General features: G+C 42.8%; 1 protein-coding gene across 1 annotated transcript in view; it reads right to left on the reverse strand.

The window, feature by feature from the left end:
* The window catches only part of LOC120056782 (protein FAM168A-like), a 49,241-nt gene that overhangs the window by 12,673 nt on the left and 13,137 nt on the right, over nt 1-23,431 (reverse strand). Inside the window, exons 2-4 of the mRNA XM_039004988.1 lie at nt 13,723-13,814; nt 4,742-4,819; nt 278-419 (exon numbers count right to left, since the gene is read on the reverse strand). Of these exons, the coding sequence (XP_038860916.1) occupies nt 278-419; nt 4,742-4,819; nt 13,723-13,792 (290 nt within the window). The 5' untranslated portion in view covers nt 13,793-13,814. The remainder of the gene's footprint in view (nt 1-277; nt 420-4,741; nt 4,820-13,722; nt 13,815-23,431) is intronic.

Here is a 23,431-nt window from a genome sequence, read left to right on the forward strand (position 1 = left end):
TTAGCATATGAAGTATATTTGCCTTTGAAATTGGAGCACATCGACTGGTATTTCCTTCAATTAATAAAATGCATCATTTTGGAATGGATTTTTTCTTTCCTGGACAATTTGGTCGGCAACACTTTTATTTATCAGCTTGGCATTTTTTGGGGGGGGGGGCAGCATTTACCGGCTAACAGAAACCCTGCTGCTGTGTATGTATGTGTGAGAGTGCGTGAGTGCAAACATGTGTGTGTGAGTATGTCTGTGTGCATACATATCTGTGTGTGTAGAGTACATAGGGTCATATTTACTGAAAGCTGCGGCTGAGGCCTGGTACTGGCGGCCCTCTGAGCCTGCGTCCATGGCCAGGTCATAGGAGCCCTCTGGGGCCACTGCAGCACCGGAGGCCTGGGGCCAGCCCTGCTTCACCAGCAGCACTGTCCCAGACACAAACACAGAGAGATTACACACACACCCTCACACACGTAGAACACAGAGACAGATATAGAAGACAGACATGGATAGATAGTAATAAAACACACACAGCATGCAAATGCACTCACGCAAGCACGCACATAGAGAATACACACAAACAGAGTAGACACAGAGTATACAGTACACACCTGGTTGCTTGTGAAAGTCTACACACCTCTTGCACAGTCTTTACATTTTGTTGCCTTAAAATTAAATCTAAAAAGGGAATAACTTAAGAGTTTTTTTCTACCGATCTACATAACCTACACATGTTCAATGTGAAAGAAAACTCTATAAAATGTTCTCTTATTGTTGTGGCAGCATCATGTTATGGGTATGCCTATCACCGGCAGAGACTAGGGAGTTGGTCACGATCAAAAGAAATATGAAGGGAGCAAAGACCAGATAAAAACAGAGGAAACCCTGCCTCAGTCTTCTGAAAACCTAACCCTGCGATATAGTTTTATTTTTCAGCAGGACAAATAAAAATGTTAATGCCAAAGACACACCAGAATGGCTTTCCAATTGGTGTTCCTAAGTGGTCTAGTCTAAGTCCTGTCTTAAATGTGCTTGAAAATCAGAGACAAGGTATGAATATTGCTGTCCATCAATGACTCCCAACCAAATTTACTTAGCTTGAGCAATTTTGACAAAGACAATGGATATATGTTGCACTAAGAGTTGTACAAAGTTGGTAGAATCTTATTCCAAATGATTCACATCTGTAATGGCTGCCAAAAGGTCCACCAAGTATTAACTCTGCGGTGTGAAGACATACGCAATCAAGACATTTTAATTTTTGTTATTAATTTGGAAAATGTTACTTTTACTTTGAAAATGGTGTAGGTGGTGTACATAAAATGTTATACATTTTTTTGTATTTAATTTAAAGGCAGCAAAATGTGAAGGCTGTGCAAGGGGTGTGTAGACTTTCACCAGACACTGTATACATACACACAAACAGAGTACACACACACACAGAGAACAGAAATAGAGTACATACAGTATCAGTCAAAAGTCTGGACACACCTACTCATTCAAGTTTTTATTTTATTTACTATTTTCTGCATTGTAGAAAAATAGTGAAGACATCTAAACTATGAAATAACACATATGGAATCATGTATTAACCAAAAAAGTGTTAAACAAATAACAAAAATATTTGAGATATTTGATTCTTCAAAGTATCCATTCTTTGCCTTGATGACAGCTTTGCATTCTCTCAACCAGCTTCATGAGGTAGTCACCTGGAATGCTTTTCCAACAGTCTTAAAGGAGTTTCCACATATACTGAGCACTTGTTTGCTACTTTTCCTTCACTCTGCAGTCCAACTCATCCCAAACCATCTCAATAGGGTTGAGGTCGGGTGATTGTGGAGGCCAGGTCATCTGATGCAATACTCCATCACTCTCCTTTCTTGTTCAAATAGCCCTTACACAGTCTGGAGGTGTGTTTTGGGTCATTGTCCTGTTGAAAAACAAATGATAGTCCCACTAAGCGCAAACCAGATGGGATGGCGTATCGCTGCAGAATGCTGTGGTAGCCATGCTGGTTAAGTGTGCCTTGAATTCTAAATAAATCACTGACAGTGTCACCAGCAAAGCACCCCCACACCATCCCACTTCCTCCTCCATGCTTCAAGGTGGGAACCACATCAGCAGAGATCATCCGTTCACCTACTCTGCGTCTCACGAAGACACAGCAGTTGGAACCAAAAATCTCAAATTTGGACTCAGTTTTCCACCGGTCTAATGTCCATTGCTGGTTGGCCCAAGCAAGTCTATTCTTCTTATCGGTGTCTTTTAGTAGTGATGTCTTTGCAGCAATTTGACCATGAAGGCCTGATTCATGCAGTCTCCTCCTCAGAGGCTGGTAACTCTAATGAACTTATCCTCTGCAGCAGAGTTAACTCTGGGTCTTCCCTTCATGTGGCGGTCCTCATGAGAGCCAGTTTCATCATAGTGCTTGATGGTTTTTGCGACTACACTTGAAGAAACATTCAAAGTTCTTGAAATGTTCCGGATTGACTGACCTTCATGTCTTAAAGTAATGATGGACTGTCATTTCTATTTGCTTATTGGAGCTGTTCTTGCCATAATATGGGCTTGGTCTTTTACCAAATAGGGCTATCTTCTGTATACCACCCCTACCTTGTCACAACACAACTGATTGGCTCAAACACATAAAGGAAAGAAATTCCACAAATTAACTTTTAACAAGGCACACCTGTTAATTGAACTGCATTCCAGGTGACTACCTCATGAAGCTGGTTGAGAGAATGCCAAGAGTGTACAAAGCTGTCATCAAGACAAAGGGTGGCTACTTTGAAGAATCTCAAATATAAAATATATTGTGATTTGTTTAACACTTTTTTGGTTACTACATGATTCCATATGTGTTATTTCATAGTTTTGATGTCTTCACTATTATTCTACAATGTAGAAAATAGTCAAAATAAAGAAAAACCCTGGAATGAGTAGGTGTGTCCAAACTTTTGACTGGTACTGTACACACAAACAGAGTGTGCAGTGCACACACACTAACACACACAGAGAATACACACACACACACACACACACACACACACACACACACACACACACACACATACACACACACCCACACACACACACACATATAGAATACATAACATTTCACACATTCAACACACTGACATACAAGCATAAACACACACACACACATCTTTCATCCATTCCATTGTCGAACTTGGGCTTAATTTCGGATGCATTATCTTATGTTTCATGCCTAGTGAACATGACCCGGCCCAGTAACGGCAGTGCTGCAGGGCACTGTAGAGCGACAACATGACCCAGCCCAGTAACGGCAGTGCTGCAGGGCACTGTAGAGCGACAACATGACCCAGCCCAGTAACGGCAGTGCTGCAGGGCACTGTAGAGCGACAACATGACCCAGCCCAGTAACGGCAGTGCTGCAGGGCACTGTAGAGCGACAACATGACCCAGCCCAGTAACGGCAGTGCTGCAGGGCACTGTAGAGCGACAACATGACCCAGCCCAGTAACGGCAGTGCTGCAGGGCACTGTAGAGCAACAACATGGCACAGCTCTCACTGACCTACTTCACTCCACTCTCTGATGATCAAACCCTCTGGAGCTCCAGGAGAAATGCAGTAAAACCAGACTCTGCGCATAACAAATATGGATCACCACAAACCACAACACAAGCTACTAGCTACCAGAGCTAGGGTCAATTCCATTTCAGCTCAGGCAATTCAGGAAGTAAACTGAAATTCCAGCTCCATTTTTTCTCACAGAGAAGCATTGAGGAATATTTGAATTGAATACTTACTGAATTGAAAAGGAATTGACCCCAACCCTAATACCTACCCAACCTTTGCCTCCGTGCACAGATGTGGGGAGATGCATCCTATTGAAACTACATTATTTCATTCTAGCTAGCACAAGGAGATGCTAGAGAGACCAACACTGCTTCTAGCCATCTCAACAACCAACAGTATTACAGTGTTTACGGTAATAAAATGCCAAACAACCCCAGGTTATATCACTTTCACTAACTGACAGACATCTCAAGCCATCCTCTAACAACAAATGGCAATGTAACCACAACCATACGAAGAATTGTTTATCACAATAAATCAGAAAATAAATTAGGAATCATCTTATTAACAGTAATTCTAAAGTCATTCTCAAGTTCACACCAAAACACAACATTACACACAGACACACACACATTTCTGTACAGAACGTTCCAGAGCACTGTGTGGATACAATATGAACAAAGCCTCTCTAGCAGCTCTACATAAGAGTTCTCAAGGCATTGTGAAGGCTCTGGGGTGAAGTTTCCTGTAGGTACAGATCTAGGATCAGCTTTCCCTCACCCAATCTTAACCTTAACCATGACTGGTGAAAATGTTAAACTGACCCAGAGTCTAGGGGAAACTTCTCATGACATACGATAAGACACAGAGAGAGAAGATGTTTGAGTGTGTGTGTGTGTGTGTGTGTGTGTGTGTGTGTGTGTGTGTGTGTGTGTGGGTGTGTGCGCATGTGGGTATTTTTACCTTTGAGTAGATTGCACTGCCAATCTGATTCATATAGTGTGTGTTGTATCACGTGTGTATATTCTTACCTTGGGGGATAGAGTGGACTGCTGGTTTGATCAAACTGCATGTGCGCTTGTGTGCATGTCTGTGTGTTTGCGTGGCATATTTGTATGTGCATGAGTGCAAGTTTGTGTGTGCTTGTTTGTGCGTGCATGCATTTTTGCGTGTGTGTGTTCTTACCTGGGGGATAGCCTGGACTGCCAGTCTGGTAGAGGTTGGGTGTATAGGTAGGAGTCTGAGGATAACCTGCAGGATAGCCTGAGGACAGAGAACAGAGGCCTTTAAGAAGATCATCGCCTGTGGGTGTGTGTGTGTGTGTGTGTGTGTGTGAGTTTGTTTGTTTGTGTATGTGTGTGCAGCATGGCTGTGTGTATGTGTGTGTATGTGTGTGTGTGTGTGTGTGTGTGTGTGTGTGTGTGTGTGTGTGTGTGTGTGTGTGTGTGTGTGTGTGTGTGTGTGTGTGTGTGTGTGTGTGTGTGTGTGTGTGTGTGTGTGTGTGTGTGTGTAAGTACATGCAAGTTAATATATGAGTGGATGTGGATGTGTTGTAAGATGAAAGGTCAAAGGTAGGACAGCACAGAGACAGTGTTGTTCCAGAGTGCCTGTCTGGATGGGATAATCACATGTTATTACTCTATGGATCCTCCATCTCCCCACATCCCCGTCACAGTGATTTACAGCGCAGCCGCGCCCTCCTGCACCTGATTCATAAAACAATTGGCCAGGACAATGCAGTGGATGCAACCCATCCATATAGGTTGGATGTCAGTGATTGCGTGAAGTTGCTGACAGTTCAGATAAGATAAGGTTGAAGTCTCCTGGGTCGTATTCATTAGGGTACCGACTGAAAGAAAACAGACTGAAACAGGGAGCGACTGCCTGAACTTGTTCAATATAAGAAATGCTTGCTTTCGTTTTACATTGCAAAACATTTAGTTTTGTCTTAATTAATGAATATGACACTGGTTCAGTTTCAATGGGACGTATTGAGGTACTTGGTGACTCATAGGTGATCTTATGTCAAAGGAAATAGGAAGGAAGTGCTTTAGAAGAGGAAACGTGCCATCCAGGAACGGTAACTATAATCTTTTAAGCTATTATCTCTGAATAATACAGGAGCTATGAAGAGATTGAGATAAAACTGTCCACTTTGACTGTTTGTTGCAGCTCGTTCCAGTCGCTAGCTGCAGCGAACTGAAAAGACGAGTGACCCAGTGATGTGTGTGCTTTGGGAACCTTTAACAGAATGTGACTGGCAGAACGGGTGTTGTATGTGGAGGATGAGGGCTGCAGTAGATATCTCAGATAGGGGGAGTGAGGCCTAAGAGGGTTTTATAAATAAGCATCAACCAGTGGGTCTTGGGATGGGTATATAGAGATGACCAGTTTACAGAGGAGTATAGAGCGCAGTGATGTGTCCTATAAGGAGCGTTGGTGGCAAATCTGATGGCCGAATGGTAAAGAACATCTAGCCGCTCGAGAGCACCCTTACCTGCCTATCTATAAATTACATCTCCGTAATCTAGCATGGGTAAAATGGTCATCTGAATCAGGGTTAGTTTGGCAGATGGGGTAAAAGAGGAGCGATTACGATAGAGGAAACCAAGTCTAGATTTAACTTTAGCCTGCAGCTTTGATATGTGCTGAGAAGGACAGTGTACCGTCTAACCATACTCCCAAGTACTTGCATGAGGTGACTACCTAAAACTCTAAACCCTCAGAGGTAGTAATCACACCTGTGGGGAGAGGGGCATTCTTCTTACCAAACCACATGACCTTTGTTTTGGAGGTGTTCAGAACAAGGTTAAGGGTAGAGAAAGCTTGTTGGACACTAAGAAAGCTTTGTTGTAGAACATTTAACACAACATCAGGGGAGGAGCCAGCTGAGTATAAGACTATCATCTGCATATAAATGGATGAGAGAGCTTCCTACTGCCTGAGCTATGTTGTTGATGTAAATTGAGAAGAGCGTGGGGCCTAGGATCAAGCCTTGGGGTACTCCCTTGGTGACAGGCAGTGGCTGAGACAGCAGATGTTCTGACTTTAAACACTGCACTCTTTGAGAGAGGTAGTTAGCAAACCAGCACAAAGACCCCTCAAAGACACCAATACTCCTTAGCGGGCCCACAAGAATGGAATGGTCTACCACATCAAAAGCTTTGGCCAAGTCAATAAAAATAGATGCACAACATTGCTTAGAATCAAGGGCAATGGTGACATCATTGAGGACCTTTAAGGTCGCAGTGACACATCCATAACCTGATCGGAAACCAGATTCCATACCAGAGAGAATACTGTAGACATCAAGAAAGCCAGTCAGTTGATTATTTACATTATTTTCCAACACTTTTGATAAACAGGGCAAAATAGAAGTAGGCCTATAACGGGATCAGCTTGATCTCCCCTTTAATTAAAGGATGAACCGTGGCTGCCTTCCAAGCAATGGGAACCTCCCCAGAAAGGAGAGACAGGTTAAAAAGGTCAGAGATAGGCTTGGCGACGATAGGGGCAACAGCCTTAAAGAAGAAAGGGTCTAAACCATCTGACCCAGATGTTTTTTTGGGGTCAAGTTTCAGGAGCTCCTTTAGCACCTCGGACTCAGTGACCGCCTGCAGGGAGAAACTTTGTAGCGGGGCAGGGGAAAAAAAGGGAGAAGCGTCGGGGCTATTCGCATTAGAAGCGGTGGGAGGTGAGGAACGGGCAAGGAGGTGAGGAACGAGGGACGGGCAAGGAGGCATGGCTGAGTCAAATGAAGTGTTGATTAAAGAGCTTAGCCATGTGCTTCTCGTCAGTAACAACCACATCATCAACATTAAGGGACATAGGCAGCTGTGAGGAGGAGGGTTTATTCTCCAGATCTTGAACCGTTTTCCAGAACTTCTTGGGTTAGACCCACAGAGAGAACTGATCCTTAAAGTAACTAACTTTGGCCTTCCGGATAGCCTGAGCACACTTATTTCTCATTTGCCTGAACGAGACCCAGTCAGCCTGTGTATGCGTGTGCCGAGCTTTTCGCCAAATGAAATTCTTGAGGTGGAGTAACTCTGCAAGATCACGGTCGAACCAGGGGCTGAACCTGTTTTTAATTCAAAATGTCTTTATGGGGGCTTGATCCGCTCTTCGACAGAGGGGATCAAGCTGATTTTATACCATTTTATGGAGGCCAGTTCATGAAGGAGGGCTTGATCATTTAAGTTTTTGTGCAAGCGTCTATGACAAATCAGGACAGGTTGTTTCAATGAGCAGCCATTATGAACACGGGCTGTAAAACAGTGATCACTAAGGTCATTACAGAAAACACCAGACTGATACCTATCAGGATTATTTGTGAGGATAACAGAGGGGAGTAGCCTTTTCTGGGTGTTTGGAGTCATACGTTGTGGGATTGGTAATAATCTGAGAAAGATTTAGGGAGTCCCATTGCTTTTGGACTTGGTCAGGCGGTTTAAGTATGTCCCAGATTAGGTCACCTAGCATGACAAATTCAGACTTAGTGTAAGGGGCCAGGAGAAAGCTTAGGGCAGGTAGGGTACAGGCCTGTGCTGATGGTGTACGATAGCACCCAGCAACAGTCAACAAAGAGCTATTTGAAAGTTTAGTGCATAAAACCAGCAAATCAAATTGTTTAGGGACAGACTTTCTGGAGACAACCGCGCACTGAAAGTGATCCTTGGTAAAGATTGCCACTCCCGCACCTTTGAAAGATCTGTCTTGCCGAAAAAACACTCTTCCTTAACCACGTCTCAGTAATGACCAACACATCTGGATTGGAGCTGTGAATCCACACTTTCAATTGATCCATTTTAGGTAATAAACTTCTAGATATTAACGTGCAGAAAACCCAGGCTTTTACGAGAGCAGAAATCAGTGAAGCAGATATCAGAGCACAAGTTAGAATTGGGGTTAGCAACAGTAGATGGGTCAGGGTGTACATGCGCATTTCCAGATATCATCAGCAGTAATACAATCAGGGCACGGCAGAGGACAGGGAGAGCTCTGCAGTGCTGATTTATGACATTTGAATGTGCATTAGATGGCAACAAGATCCTATTGTACAGCAATTTCATCAGGTAACATGAATACAAAGCCGGTGAGAGGTGGTTAGAATAGGATGGGAGGCCAACAGTCTGTGTAACCAATAGAGAATCACTTTCTGAAGGCACTGTATGTCTCAGTTAGGTCACACGGAGTGAGCAGATCCACCTAAAGGGAATGTTCTCAATAATACTTAATGGGCGTAGAACAAGGCCCTGTCCTCGTAAGTATTCATGACCACTTGTCACCCTAGAGAAAGACTGAGTCCCAAATGGTACCCTATCCCTATAAACAGTAGTGAACTTATATTGACCAGGGCCCATAGGGTGGAAATCTGATGGAAACTTAAAGGCACACAGCATTTTCCTGGAAATTGAAAAGAAGCGGTTGGGGAAGATACAGAGAATAGAGTACAATGCTTAAAGCTAGTCTAAGAAGCAGTATATCTGTTCTATGTTCACTATTTCTATCCTTCCCCTTAATTGGTTGAGTTTTTGAATCATTTACTTTCAATTTTTTACAGCAGCTTCATACAGCTGAAAATACAATATTTTTGGTTATGAAAAACATATTTCACAGGGGTTTAGATGGTACAATGATTCTCTACACAATGACTGCTTATTTTGTCACAAACTGAAATTAGGTCAACTAAACTCAGCAAAAAAAGAAACATCCCCTTTTCACGACCCTGTCTTTCAAAGATAATTCGTAAAAATCCAAATAACTTCACAGATCTTCATTGTAAAGGGTTTAAACACTGTTTCCCATGCTTGTTCAATGAACCATAAACAATTAATGAACATGCACCTGTGGAACGGTTGTTCAGGCACTAACAGCTTACAGACGGTAGACAATTAAGGTCACAGTTATGAAAACTTAGGACACTAAAGAGGCCTTTCTACTCACTCTGAAAAACACCAAAAGAAAGATGCCCATGGTCCCTGCTCATCTGCGTCAACGTGCCTTAGGCATGCTGCAAAGAGGCATGAGGACTGCAGATGTGACCAGGGCAATAAATTACAATGTCCGTACTGTGAAACGCCTAAGACAGCGCTACAGGGAGACAGGACAGAAAACTGATCGTCCTCGCAGCGGCAGACCACGTGTAGCAACACCTGCACAGGATCGGTACATCCGAACATCACCTGCGGGACAGGTACAGGATGGCAACAACAACTGCCCAAGTTACACCAGGAATGCACAATCCCTCCATCAGTGCTCAGACTGTCCGCAATAGGCTGAGAGAGGCTGGACTGAGGGCTTGTAGGCCTGTTGTAAGACAGGTCCTCACCAGACATCACCGGCAACAACGTCGCCTATGGGCACAAACCCACCGTCGCTGGACCAGACAGGACTGGCAAAAAGTGCTCTTCACTGACGAGTCGCGTTTTGTCTCACCAGGGGTGATGATCGGATTTGCATTTATCGTCGAAGGAATGAGCATTACACCGAGGCCTGTACTCTGGAGCGGGAGCGTTTTGGAGGTGGAGGGTACATCATGGTCTGGGGCAGTGTGTCACAGCATCATCGGACTGTAGCTTGTCGTCATTGCAGGCAATCTCAACACTGTGCGTTACAGGGAAGACATCCTCCTCCCTCATGTGGTACCCTTCCTGCAGGCTCATCCTGACATGACCCTCCAGCATCACAATGCCACCAGCCATACTGCTCGTTCTGTGCATGATTTCTTGCAAGACAGGAATGTCAGTGTTCTGCCATGGCCAGCGAAGAGCCCGGATCTCAATCCCATTGAGCACGTCTGGGACCTGTTGGATCGGAGGGTGAGGACTAGGGCCATTCCCCCCCAGAAATGTCCAGGAACTTGCAGGTACCTTGGTGGAAGAGCGGGGTAACATCTCACAGCAAGATCTGGCAAATCTGATGCAGTCCATGAGGATGAGATGCACTGCAGTACTTAATGCAGCTGGTGGCCACACCAGATACTGCCTGTTTCTTTTGATTTTGAACCCCCCCCCCCTTTGTTCAGGGACACATTATTCAATTTCTGTTAGTCACATGTCTGTGGAACATGTTCAGTTTATGTCTCAGTTGTTGAATCTTGTTATGTTCATACAAATATTTACACATGTTAAGTTTGCTGAAAATAAAAGCAGTTGACAGTTAGAGGACGTTTCTTTTTTTGCTGAGTTTATTGGAATTTTAGCAACCAGGAAATGGCTAAGCGATTTCTGCATATTGCACCTTAAAATAATATAGAAGAGAAACATTTACTTTATGTTAGGCAGCCTATATGGAAAATAAGGGGTTGGGAAGATGTAACGAATGAGAAAATATTTACTTAAGGTTAGGATAGGCCTACTGTATATATTATAAATGTATGCATTATCTATGCTCTAATGACAGCTGCTATTGGTATTCCATTTAAAGGAGAAAAAAAAGATAAATTACACAATTGGTGTGACTATGAATTGTACTGATCACATAGCAATCACACTAAAACAAAGTAGCCTATTATTGGAAATAACAAAGCATGCAGGAGCAGCCATTGTGTGTGTGTGTGTGTGTGTGTGTGTGTGTGTGTGTGTGTGTGTGTGTGTGTGTGTGTGTGTGTGTGTGTGTGTGTGTGTGTGTGTGTGTGTGTGTGTGTGTGTGTGTGTGTGTATCTCCTTCCTGAGGCTACACACCACCCACACAGCCAAATCTGACTGACCGACCGACCGACCGCACACACTCGATCGATCGATCGACCGACCACACACACACACACACACACACACACACACACACACACACACACACACACACACACACACACACACACACACACACACACACACACACACACACACACACACACACACACACACAGTCAGAGCCAGACCCCACGCCTTACTAATTGGCCTCTGTATTTATGGAACAGTGTGACTGTGGACTAAATGTGAGCAAAAGAGAAGCAGCCTGAGACAATTAGGGAGAGAGAAGAGGGAAGTAAAAACAGAGGAACAGAGGGAGGGAAGAATAGAGGGAGGGAGGGAGGGATGGATGGAGGGAGGAACAGAGGAAGGGAGGAATGGAGGGAGTGACAAAGGGAGGGAGGAATAGAGGGAAAGAGGAATGGAGGGAAGGAAGAACAGAGGAAGGAATGGAGGGAGGGAGGAAAGGAGGGTATAACAGAGGGAAGAACGGATGGAGGGGAGGAACAGGGTGGAGGGAGGATGGAGGGAGGGACAGAGGAATGGAGGGAGAGATGGAGGGAGGAACAGACGGAGGGAGGACAGGAGGGAAGGAGGAACAGAGGGAGGGAGTGGAGGGATTCCTACTGTCAGCAGTATCTGAGATGCACCTGCTGCTCACCGGTAGCTCACCTGTGTTCCCTAGAAATAATGTTTAGAATTAAAAAGATTTGTACCAACACACTGAAGAAACCTGCAAAGCCGAAACATCTGTGTAAGCTATCCCTGATGCAGTGAAAACATATTTTAAAATTAAGTAAGCTTTATTGGAGTGCGGCCCCATCACACTTTTTTGCTTATTTGAATTTATAGGTTTTACGCCACAACCAACATTTTGGGAGAGCGCGATAGTCCTCTTTTAATTATCAGTATCTGAGATGACATGGAGGGGGCCACAACCACACTCCTTTGGTCAGCTGTCCCCAGGATGTGTGTCTGTTTGTGTGTGTATGCTCCTGCGTGTGTATCCCCCGGCCTCCCGCCAAACAGACTCCATCACACAAGGCTACTGCAACCACTGCAGGTGTCTGTCCTTTCTCTTAACTCGCTGATCAGCTGCAGCCTAAGGTTGAACAGCAATGCATTATTGGTATGAAGAAGCGACAAGAGAGAAAGAGAGAGACCATTGAGAGCTGAGAGCACCTTTAAAATAAACCGGCGCTGTGGTAACAGCTTGGCCAATGAATCACTAGTCGAGTGGTAGTAACGGGCCCTGCCCCCTCGAGCCAGTGAAGGAAAGCACCACCAGTGTAATCACATTTCTATTTCCACACTCTATGTCCTCTTCTCCTCTTCCCTTTTCTTGTCTTCCTGACTTATTTTTTTCCACCTGTCTTTGTACACGCCATGTGAATACTCCATTTTCACACAGACAGATCATTCAATGCATAGACTCATCCAGTGATGAATGCACTCATAGCCGCGGGAAGTAGTTTGGGGGTGGGGGTGTATCATCTATATTGGTCACCTAATACAGGACTAGTAAAGGCCCAGTGCACTACTTTTGTGAAAAAAATGTAAACTAAATGTATTTGAGTGTTTATCAGCATTTGAGTCTGATAATTATCTGTACAACAATTAATCTGATAATACTTGTAGAATATAAAAATACTTGCTTGGTATACAATATGTTTTCCAATTTCTTGAAATACTTGGAAAATGCAACTTATTTCTATGTGAAAGCTGAAATCATCTATTCATTCCTTTTCCATTTTATCCAGAGCAACTATACATTTTCATACTTGTCCCCTGTGGGAATCGAACCCACAACCCTAGCATTACAAGTGCCATGCTCCACCAACTGAACCACATCATCACACCACATCAGCACAATCCACTTGACGTCTCAATGTACTCAATTACTGTATTTTGCATGGTTTCTTCATGGTGATGGTAAGTCTACAGATACAAACCTAGATGACCAGCTTTTATATTGTCCGCTAATATTAGTTTGGCCCAGTGCACTACTTTTGTGAAAAAAATGGTTTATGTCAGCGGGGACACCTCAAATGCTGCACTGCCCTTGTAAAACAAAAAATAATAATTCATCTCCATCATAAACACAGTCATGAGGATGACAGAAGTGAAACTGCAAAGCAACTGAAATGAATTAAAGCACAAAAGAGAATCAAAGTAATTTCAGTTATTGCCAAGTAATTTCAGTTTATTGCAGACGTGAGACAAGGAGAGCAGGGAAAGGATGTGGAGGAAATATGTAGGTGATCTAACGCATATAATTAAATAGAGCATCATCCACCTGGAGTAAATGATATATCTCTATGACGTAACTAATCAGTATAAGAACATGATAGAATGCATCTAAAGCTATACATAGGCCTTGCCGAATGGGCCAAGAAATGTTAAGGGAGTACCTGACCACTGTATTGGTACGGTATTGCTGGTTGCTTTTGTTGTTGTTGTTTTGGCACTCACCTGCGTATGCCATGTTCTTGGGGTTCCCGTACGGTGTCCCGGGCTGGACAGGACTATACACAGGATTCATGTCGGAAGACAGTCTACTCTTACTGCAGGGAGAACAGACAGACAGAGAGAAAGAGACAGAGAGAGACAAAAATAAAAATAAATTTGCAATTAAGTTTTGGAAACATCTACAATACAGTGACCCCCTCTCATATCATTACCAAGCCCTGCAAAGAACTGAGCAAAGAAAAGAGTCCCTCATCCAGCTGGTCGTGGGGCTGAGTTCACAAACCTGTTCTAGTAACACACTGAAGCCTCAGGACCAGAACATCCAATCAATCAGAATAAACCAAATTACAACACAGTCAAAACAAAACTACATTGCTTATTGGGAAACACAAGCACAAGCACAAAGCAAACTGCAGTGCTATCTGGCCCTAAATCGACAGTACACCGTGGCAAACTATTTGACCATGGTTACTGATCAAAACCTTAGAAAAACCTTGACAAAGTACAGGCTCAGTGAGCACAGCCTTGCCATTGAGAAGGGTAGACACAGGAAAACATGGCTCCCTGTAGAGGAAAGGCTGTGCAACCACTGCACAACAGCAAAACATGAGACAGAGCTGCAATTAGAGAGTGTAATTTACCCAAATTTGAAACCCTTATTCAAGGTTTCAAAAACCTCTCTGATGAGGATAGGCTACCCATCCTGTTGGGGGAGGACGCAGAGAGCGGTGGGTTGGCAGCGCACTACATTGCTGCCTGCCATAAGATGAGGGACAGTGTCTGACAGACCAATCAACCTGCACATGTCCTCTATGCTTATTGTTCAATGTATGGTTATTTTGACCCTTGGTTATTGTTGTTACTGTTGTCCAGTTGACAATTTTGATTATTATTATTTTAATATTGTTTTGGCAATATGTACATTGTTACGTCATGCCAATAAAGCAAATTGAATTGAAAAGAATTGAGAGAGAGAGTGAGAGAGCGCAAAAGAGAGAGACATGAACACAAAGTGAGATGAAAAACATGGCTTTCAATAGTTATTAATTGAGGATATGCATTAGCTCAGAGGTCCTCATCTTGGAAGTGTTCCAGAGCCAGCTTGAAGACATTTGACGTCGGCATAACTAAATTGTACTCCACAAAAACTACAGTAACTTTCATAATATTGTAGCAGGTATCGTTTTTTACGATGTCTGTGAGAAGGCAGCAATATATTTTCACTGGTTAAAAGTAATCCGGGAGAAAATGCCAAGCACACAATACAATCGTTACTCACAAAAATCGGAAAAGAAAACTATTATGGTATGATGAGCATTACGGTAGTTTTGACTGTTTGGAACATGGGTAAACAGTAAGAACACACAAAGTACAAACGTGACATACAAGGAAATTATTCAGCCTGAGCACTTTTGTTCTCCATCCTTTTTTCTCCTATCCACAACTTCTCTCCACCTCCACCTTTTTATCACACTGTTTCCACCACCAATCTCTTACACAAAAATGCACGTTTCATATTGGACAAGATCAGGCAGGCCCTCCCTGTTTCAGTCTATTTTCCCCAATGAACCATAACATGGGCCTGGTTTCCTCATCAGCTGTGTGACCATTGATCAGTCAAACTAGATGAAAGTGGCCTCCCGAGTGGCACAGCGGTCTTAGACACTGCATCACAGTGCCACTAAAGTCTGGGGTTTGATCCAACCATCCGTGACCGGGGGCCCCATAGGGAGTTGCAGCGATGAGACAAGATCGTAACTACCATGGATATCACACAATTGGGGGAAAAAAAGGGGGTATAATAATAAAATAAACTAGATGAAAGCAATATGATAAAAGGTCAAATACACACAGGGGTTTCCCGCCATGTTGCCCGCCTATCCAGTCCTTTCAGTTCACTGATCAAAATGACACATTGAAACACAAAGAGGTTATGAATTGAAAAAGAGAGAGGAGATGGAGGAGTAGCCAACCGGAGGACATATCAGCAGGGTGTATTACAGTTTATGACATACAACAGTTGTTTGGAACAATGTTGTCGATTTTCGAAACAGTACACACAAGACACAGGACTGAGACCTTTTGCAAAACAGTAAATGCATTTTTTTAACGTAGTTGCCTTCTGAAAACAGCAAATACATTCATCAAAAGAGCATGACTGCCTGCAAAAAGATTATCACAACCATACTAATCTCTTGTGGGCAGGTGCACGTAACATAAATGGTAGTAGCATCTGTCGACTGTGTGACGCCACGACTAACGAGGAACTTGGTCACTGATCATTTGGACAAATCATGACTTCGCAGGTGCTCACATCTTCGGAAGGGGAGGGGACATTTGGCCCATAGACTTGCCTGAAACTGTCTGAGAGTTTCCTTTCAGAGAGGTAGTCTCGGTAGTACATTTTCTGACGCAATTACGCAAGATTTTAGTGTCCAAGAATATAACCACATATACCCCTTGAGTCAAGCTGACAAAACAGAAATTGAGTCTATCTATTATAAAATCCCATTTATCAACAGATTTTTTTTGCAGTCACTAAATCAACTATCAATACAACTATCAAAAGGTGCAATATTATGGGCAATTACTCTCCTTTTTTTCACAAAATCATTTCATACACATAAAATCAAATATTGTTCGTGAGCAAAAAGAAAATGGAAAATAAGCACATTGTGTGCAGGATTAATTAATCGGTTTCATCACAATCCAATTCCATGTATTCAAGTGAATTCAGAAACTATTCAGACCCCTTCCCTTTTTCCACATTTTGTTGATTTACAGCCTTACTCTAAAATGGATTCAATAAAAACAAATCCTCATTTGGTGGTTCCAAAACTTCTTCCATTTAAGAATGATGGAGGCCACTGTGTTCTTGGGGTCCTTCAATGCTGCAGACATGTTTTGGTACCCTTCCACAGATCTGTGCCTCGACACAATCCTGTCTCGGATCAATTGAGAAACAAGATTCTCTGGCCTGAATGTCAAGCGTCACGTCTGGTGGAAACCTGGCACCATCCCTACAGTGAAGCATGGTGGTGGCAGCATCATGCTGTGAGGATGTTTTTCAGCGGCAGCGACTGGGAGACTAGTCAGGATCAAGAGAAAGAGGAATGGAGCAAAGTACAGAGAGATACTTGATGAAAACCTGCTCCAGAGCACTCAGGACCTCATACTGGGGGCGAAGGTTCACCTTCCAACAGGACATCGACCCTAAGCACATAGCCAAGACAACGCAGGAGTGGCTTCGGGACAAGTCTATGAATGTCCTAGAGTTTCCTAGCCAGAGCCCAGACTTGAACCCGATCTAACATCTCTGGAGAGACCTCCCCATCCAACCTGACAGAGCATGAGAGGATCTGCAGAGAAGAATGGGAGAAACTCCCCAAATACAGGTGTGCCAAACTTGTAGTGTCATACCCAAGAAGACCCAAGGCTGTAATCACTGCCAAATGTGCTTCAACAAAGTACTGAGTAAAGGGTCTGAATACTTTTTTTTTTATACATTTGCAAACATTTCTAAACCTGTTTTTGATTTGTCATTATGGAGTATTGTGTGTAGATTGATGAGGAACATTTTATTGAATCAATTTTAGAATAAGGCTGTAACGTAACAAAATGTGGAAAAAGGAAAGGGGTCTAAATACTTTCCGAATGCACTGAACAAAAATATAAACATGTAAGGTGTTGGTCCCATGTTTCATGAGCTGAAATTAAAGATCCCAGAAATGTTCCATATGCACAAAAAGCTTATTTCTTTTTACATCCCTGTTAGTGAGCATTTCTCCTTTGCCAAGATAATCTATCCACCTGACAGGTCTGGCATATCAAGAAACTGATTAAACAGCATGATCATTACACAGGTGCACTTTGTGCTGGGAACAATAAAAGGCCGCTCTAAAATGTGCAGTTTTGTCACACAACAAATGCCACATATGTCTCAGGTTTTGGCATGCTGACTGTTGCCAGAGAATTGAATGTTGATTTCTCTACCATAAGCCGCCTCCAACGTCGTTTTAGAGAATTTGGTAGTACGTCCAACCGACCTCACAACCGCAAACCTTGTGTAACGACGCCAACCCAGGACCTCCACATCCGGCTTCTTCACCTGTGGGATCGTCTTATACAAGCCACCCGGACATCTGATGAAATTGAGGACTATTTCTGTCTATAATAAAGACCATTTGTGGGGGAAAAACTCATTCTGATTGGCTGGGCCTGGCTCCTCAGTGGGTGGGCCTATGCCCTCCCAGGCCTACCCATGGCTGCGCCCCTGCCCAGTCATGTGAAATCCATAGATTATGGCCTAATGAATTTATTTCAATTGACTGATTTCCTTATATGAACGATAACTCAGTAAAAACGTTGAAATTGTTGCATGTTGCATTTAAATTTTTGTTCAGTATATAAACTCAGCAAAAAAGAAACGTCCCTTTTTCAGGACCCTGTCTTTCAAAGATAATTCGTAAAAATCCAAATAACTTCACAGATCTTCATTGTAAAGGGTTTAAACACTGTTTCCCATGTTTGTTCAATGAACCATAAACAATTAATGAACATGCACCTGTGGAACGGTCGTTAAGACACTAACAGCTTACAGACGGTATACAATTAAGGTCACAGTTATGAAAACTTACGACACTAAAGAGGCCTGTCTACTCACTCTGAAAAACACCAAAAGAAAGATGCCCAGGGTCCCTGCTCATCTGCGTGAACATGCCTTAGGCATGCTGCAAGGAGGCATGAGGACTGCAGATGTGGCCAGGGCAATAAATTACAATGTCCGTACTGTGAAACGCCTAAGACAGCGCTACAGGGAGACAGGACAGACAGCTGATCGTCCTCGCAGTGGCAGACCACGTGTAGCAGCACCTGCACAGGATCGGTACATCCGAAAATCACACCTGTGGAACAGATACAGGATGGCAACAACAACTGCCCGACTTACACCAGGAATGCACAATCCCTCCATCAGTGCTCAAACTGTCCGAAATAGGCTGAGAGAGGCTGGACTGAGGGCTTGTAGGCCTGTTGTAAGGCAGGTCCTCACCAGACATCACCGGCAACAACGTCGCCTATGGGCACAAACCCACCGTCGCTGGACCAGACAGGACTGGCAAAAGGTGCTCTTCACTGACAAGTCGCGGTTTTGTCTCACCAGGGGTGATGGCCGAATTCGCGTTAATCATCGAAGGAATGAGCGTTACACCGAGGCCTGTACTCTGGAGCGGGAGCGATTTGGGGGTGGAGGGTCCATCATGGTCTGGGGCAGTGTGTCACAGCATCATCGGACTGAGCTTGTCGTCATTGCAGGCAATCTCAACGCTGTGCGTTACAGGGAAGACATCCTCCTCCCTCATGTGGTACCCTTCCTGCAGGCTCATCCTGACATGACCCTCCAGCATCACAATGCCACCAGCCATACTGCTCGTTCTGTGCATGATTTCCTGCAAGACAGGAATGGCAGTGTTCTGCCATAGCCAGCGAAGGGCCCAGATCTCAATCCCATTGAGCACGTCTGGGACCTGTTGGATCGGAGGGTGAGGGCTAGGGCCATTCCCCCTAGAAATGTCCGGGAACTTGCAGGTGCCTTGGTGGAAGAGTGGGGTAACATCTCACAGCAAGAACTGGCAAATATGGTGCAGTCCATGAGGAGATGAACTGCAGTACTTAATGCAGGTGGTGGCCATACCAGATATTGACTTTTTTTTGTAGGAAGAGAGGTGACAATTTTGACCCCCCCTTTGTTCAGGGACACATTATTCCATTTCTGTTAGTCACATGTCTGTGAAACTTGTTCAGTTTATGTCTCAGTTGTTGAATCTTGTTATGTTCATACAAATATTTACACATGTTAAGTTTGCTGAAAATAAAAGCAGTTGACAGTGAGAGGACGTTTATTTTTTTTGCTGAGTTTATTACATAGGCTGGTTAGCTGACAGGTTTGTAGATTTTCCATCACCAAACAGAAAAACAATGCACAATAGAAATACAGAAAGGTGAATACAATGGAGGAACACAACTGATTTGAATGGATAGGCCTAAATCCACACCAAAGCAAACCTCTAAAACGGAAGGTCACAATGTTGGAGATGACAACTTAGAAGTAAACCAACTTCATTGTCTGCATCTGTGCATGCAATGTTGTCAGAAATCATAAAAATTAGACAGTCCCCATTGCCTAGACCTTGCCATGTATTGTACATGAATTTGCGCTGATGGAGTGATTTTGAATTTTGTGCACTTGTATTTACTGATTGCTGGAGACAATACACACATTTGCACACATTTCTCTTCTGATGAAAACAATGTTTTAATATTCTGGGAACAAAACAGTTCACAGTGAATTTTGTATTGACTGATGAGGCAAGAAAGTGATCAGAAGTATGGCAAGTGCATTAAGGCATTTGATAATTGTTGTTCTGCTGTAGACATATTAGACCCCAGAAATGTGATTGAGGGAAAACTGGAATAGCCAAGAAACAGCTGCAGATGGAGAGATAGCGCTTAAAGAAAAGAAGAGTAAAAGGAATGGACAGATAAGAGAGGAGTAAACAGATGGATGGGTTGTGTGTGTGTGTGTGTGTGTGTGTGTGTGTGTGTGTGTGTGTGTGTGTGTGTGTGTGTGTGTGTGTGTGTGTGTGTGTGTGTGTGTGTGTGTGTGTGTGTGTGTGTGTGTGTGTGTGTGTGTGTGTGTGTGTGAAGAGTATAAGAGTGATAAACAAAAAATAAACGAAGAGAGCGTCAGATACAAGAAGATGACTGACAAACGACAGAATAAAAAGACATGATCACATGATGGCGGCAGGTAGCCTAGTGGTTAGAGCGTTGGACCAGTAACCGAAAGGTTGCTGGATCGATTCCCTGAGCTGATAAGGTAAAAATCTGCCCCTAAACAAGGCAGTTAACCCACTGTTCCCCGGTAGCCCATCATTGTAAATAAGAATTTGTTCTTAACTGACTTGCCTAGTTAAATGAAGGTTACATGGACAGATGGTGTAGGAAGAGAGGTGACAATGGAATATTGGAATGGCCAGATTAGATGGGATGCATGGAGGTGGTGAGAAGAAGGGATAAGGAACTGATGGAGCAGTATAATAAAGAGTGTTTATGAAAGCAGACATATCTACACTGAGTGTACAAAACATTAAGAACACCTTCCTAATATTGAGTTGTTTGGGTTTGGCCGTCATTTTAAACAAGAAATTGTTCTTAACTGACTTGCCTAGTTAAATACAGGTTAAATAAAATAGATGTCCATTGGGTGGTGGACCATTCTCGACACACACGGGAAACACCAGTGCTCTTAGCACCTACTACCATACCCCGTTCAAAGGCACTTAAATATTTTGTAGCACACATACACAATTCATGTCTCAATTGTCTCAAGGCATAAAAATGTTTCTTTACCAGTCTTCTCCCCTTCATCTATACTGATTTAAGTGACATCAATAAGGGATCATAGCTTTCACCTGGTCAGTCTGTCAAATCATGTTCTTAATGATTTGTACACTCAGTGTATATACTACATTGGCCATATACAGTACTGCACATATATATTGGCCAATTGCAAATATATTGGCCATATAACACACATATATTGGCCATATTCTACAAATATATTGGCCATATTCTACAAATATATTGGCCATATTCTACAAATATATTGGCTGTGTTGCACATATATATGTGTCATATACAGTGTACTACACATAAATTGTCCTTATATTGTACGTATAGCATACAGCGCTACCCAAGTAGGTACAGTACTGCAGGGTTTCCGAGCTGCTACCCACTCACTGCAGTAAGACCGGCACCTACCTACCTACCTCAGACTTCCCAAAATAAACTGGTGGGTTGTTGGGAGAAAAACCTGCTGCTCTGCTACAAACAAAGCATCAAGACTGTGGGCTCAGAGGATTCATGACAGCAGAATGCCAGTGAAGGGCTGTCTAAATATACACACACAAAATAGCACTAAGACACTTGAAATCACTTGTATGTTTTCATGCAAAACACATGTATGCTTTCAGGGTTGGGTAGGTTACATTCTAAATGTAATCCATTACAGTTACTAGTTACCTGTCCAAAATTGTAAATCAGTAACATAATAGTGGTCTCTGATATATGGTCAGACTCGCTCAGGTGGAACAAACTTAAACTTGTGCCCTTTTTTTAATGCTGAATTGAATGTCATTGAAAAAACAGAAAGGTGTCATAATGTATTTTTTTGCAAACATCCTTTCTGAATTTAAAAGTAATCCAAAAGCAATCATCTATTTTTTCAAAAGTATCTGTAATCTGATTACAATATTGTAGTTGGTAACGTAACTGATTACAGTTAGTTTTTTAAAACTATTATTACATGTAATCAGTTACTCCTGAACCCTGTATGCTTTCTACATTTATAGTATTATAATTCACTGTATAACATAAGGCCTATACTCTGTCACTGAGTAGCAGTTAGAGATATAGAGGAGAGTGTACACTTGAAATCAATCATATGTTTTCACCCAAAACACATGTTTGATATGTCCATGTAGGGGTTTATAATTTAGCCTTTAACACAAGGCCTATACTCTGATATGGCTGTGACTGAGCAGCAGATATGGGAGGGGATTGTAAACCACGGATTGGTAGACACAGAAAATGCAGAGAGGAGAGTGGAGTAGGAGGACAGTGAGTAAGCAAATCCTCCTCTCCCTTTCTGTGCTCTAGTGGATAGATTCAAGCACTCCTGTCACTGTCTGGCTAATCATGGATCCTTCTGTAGGTGTTAACACGGCCAGTCTCAGAGGCACCAACACAAACCTCTCATTCAACCATACAAATGTTTACGACGCAACCATTCACTATAATATAGTAATTGTATAGTATAGTATAGAGTGGAGACAACACATAAAGCAATATATTGTGCCTAAAGGTTGGGAGACAATAATATCATAGGAAAAAAGTACACAAATAGAGAACAAGTCAAGACCTCCGCATTCCACCCAAACCTGTGACATAGAAAGTGCAGAAATAAAACAACAATTTATTCAGTTTTCTCTGTATCAACTCCTTCTTGCATATACTGCAGAGAAAAAAAGGTAAAATGTTGAATTATATCACGCTAGTACACTGTAATATATAAATACTGGTAAGGCCTTACGGTGTGGTCATCCACTTTGCATAATTTTGCATTCATCACATTCAAACATATTCATTTGGGAACATGTTTAGAGGTCGGCAAAACATGAACCTCAACCTCACACCTGTGTAGCCTATTCAGTGAGGTGAAAAATTTCAGAATGTTGCAGATATAAATGTAATGGATACCACCGACACGATTCCCTATTCTACACAATCTATTTCTATCTCAACATTCTGTTAGGGAGTGGTCAAAATGTACACAATTGTTACCCGGAGGAAAATTGAGGAGGGTCATGCTTTTTCATGTAAAATGATGACAAATCATGCATTCCAATTCTTTCATAGAATGTAATGTCTGTAAAATACTTTTTTGAAGGTTGTACTGATTATGATGAGCTAATGCTAAGCTAATTACCAGCTATATGTGGCACCATGTTTGTTGACATCATACAATGCATTCTGGTTGTAACGTAAACGTCTGTCAGACCAAAGATGTTATAACAAAATGAGGTAAAGGGATGGTTCACTCGTCTTTCCAGTACTTCCGGAAGTGAATGATGGTAGACGACACACCCCCTTC

Source organism: Salvelinus namaycush, chromosome 12 (assembly GCF_016432855.1).
Source record: "Salvelinus namaycush isolate Seneca chromosome 12, SaNama_1.0, whole genome shotgun sequence".
In the NCBI taxonomy this organism is placed as follows: Eukaryota; Metazoa; Chordata; class Actinopteri; order Salmoniformes; family Salmonidae; genus Salvelinus; species Salvelinus namaycush.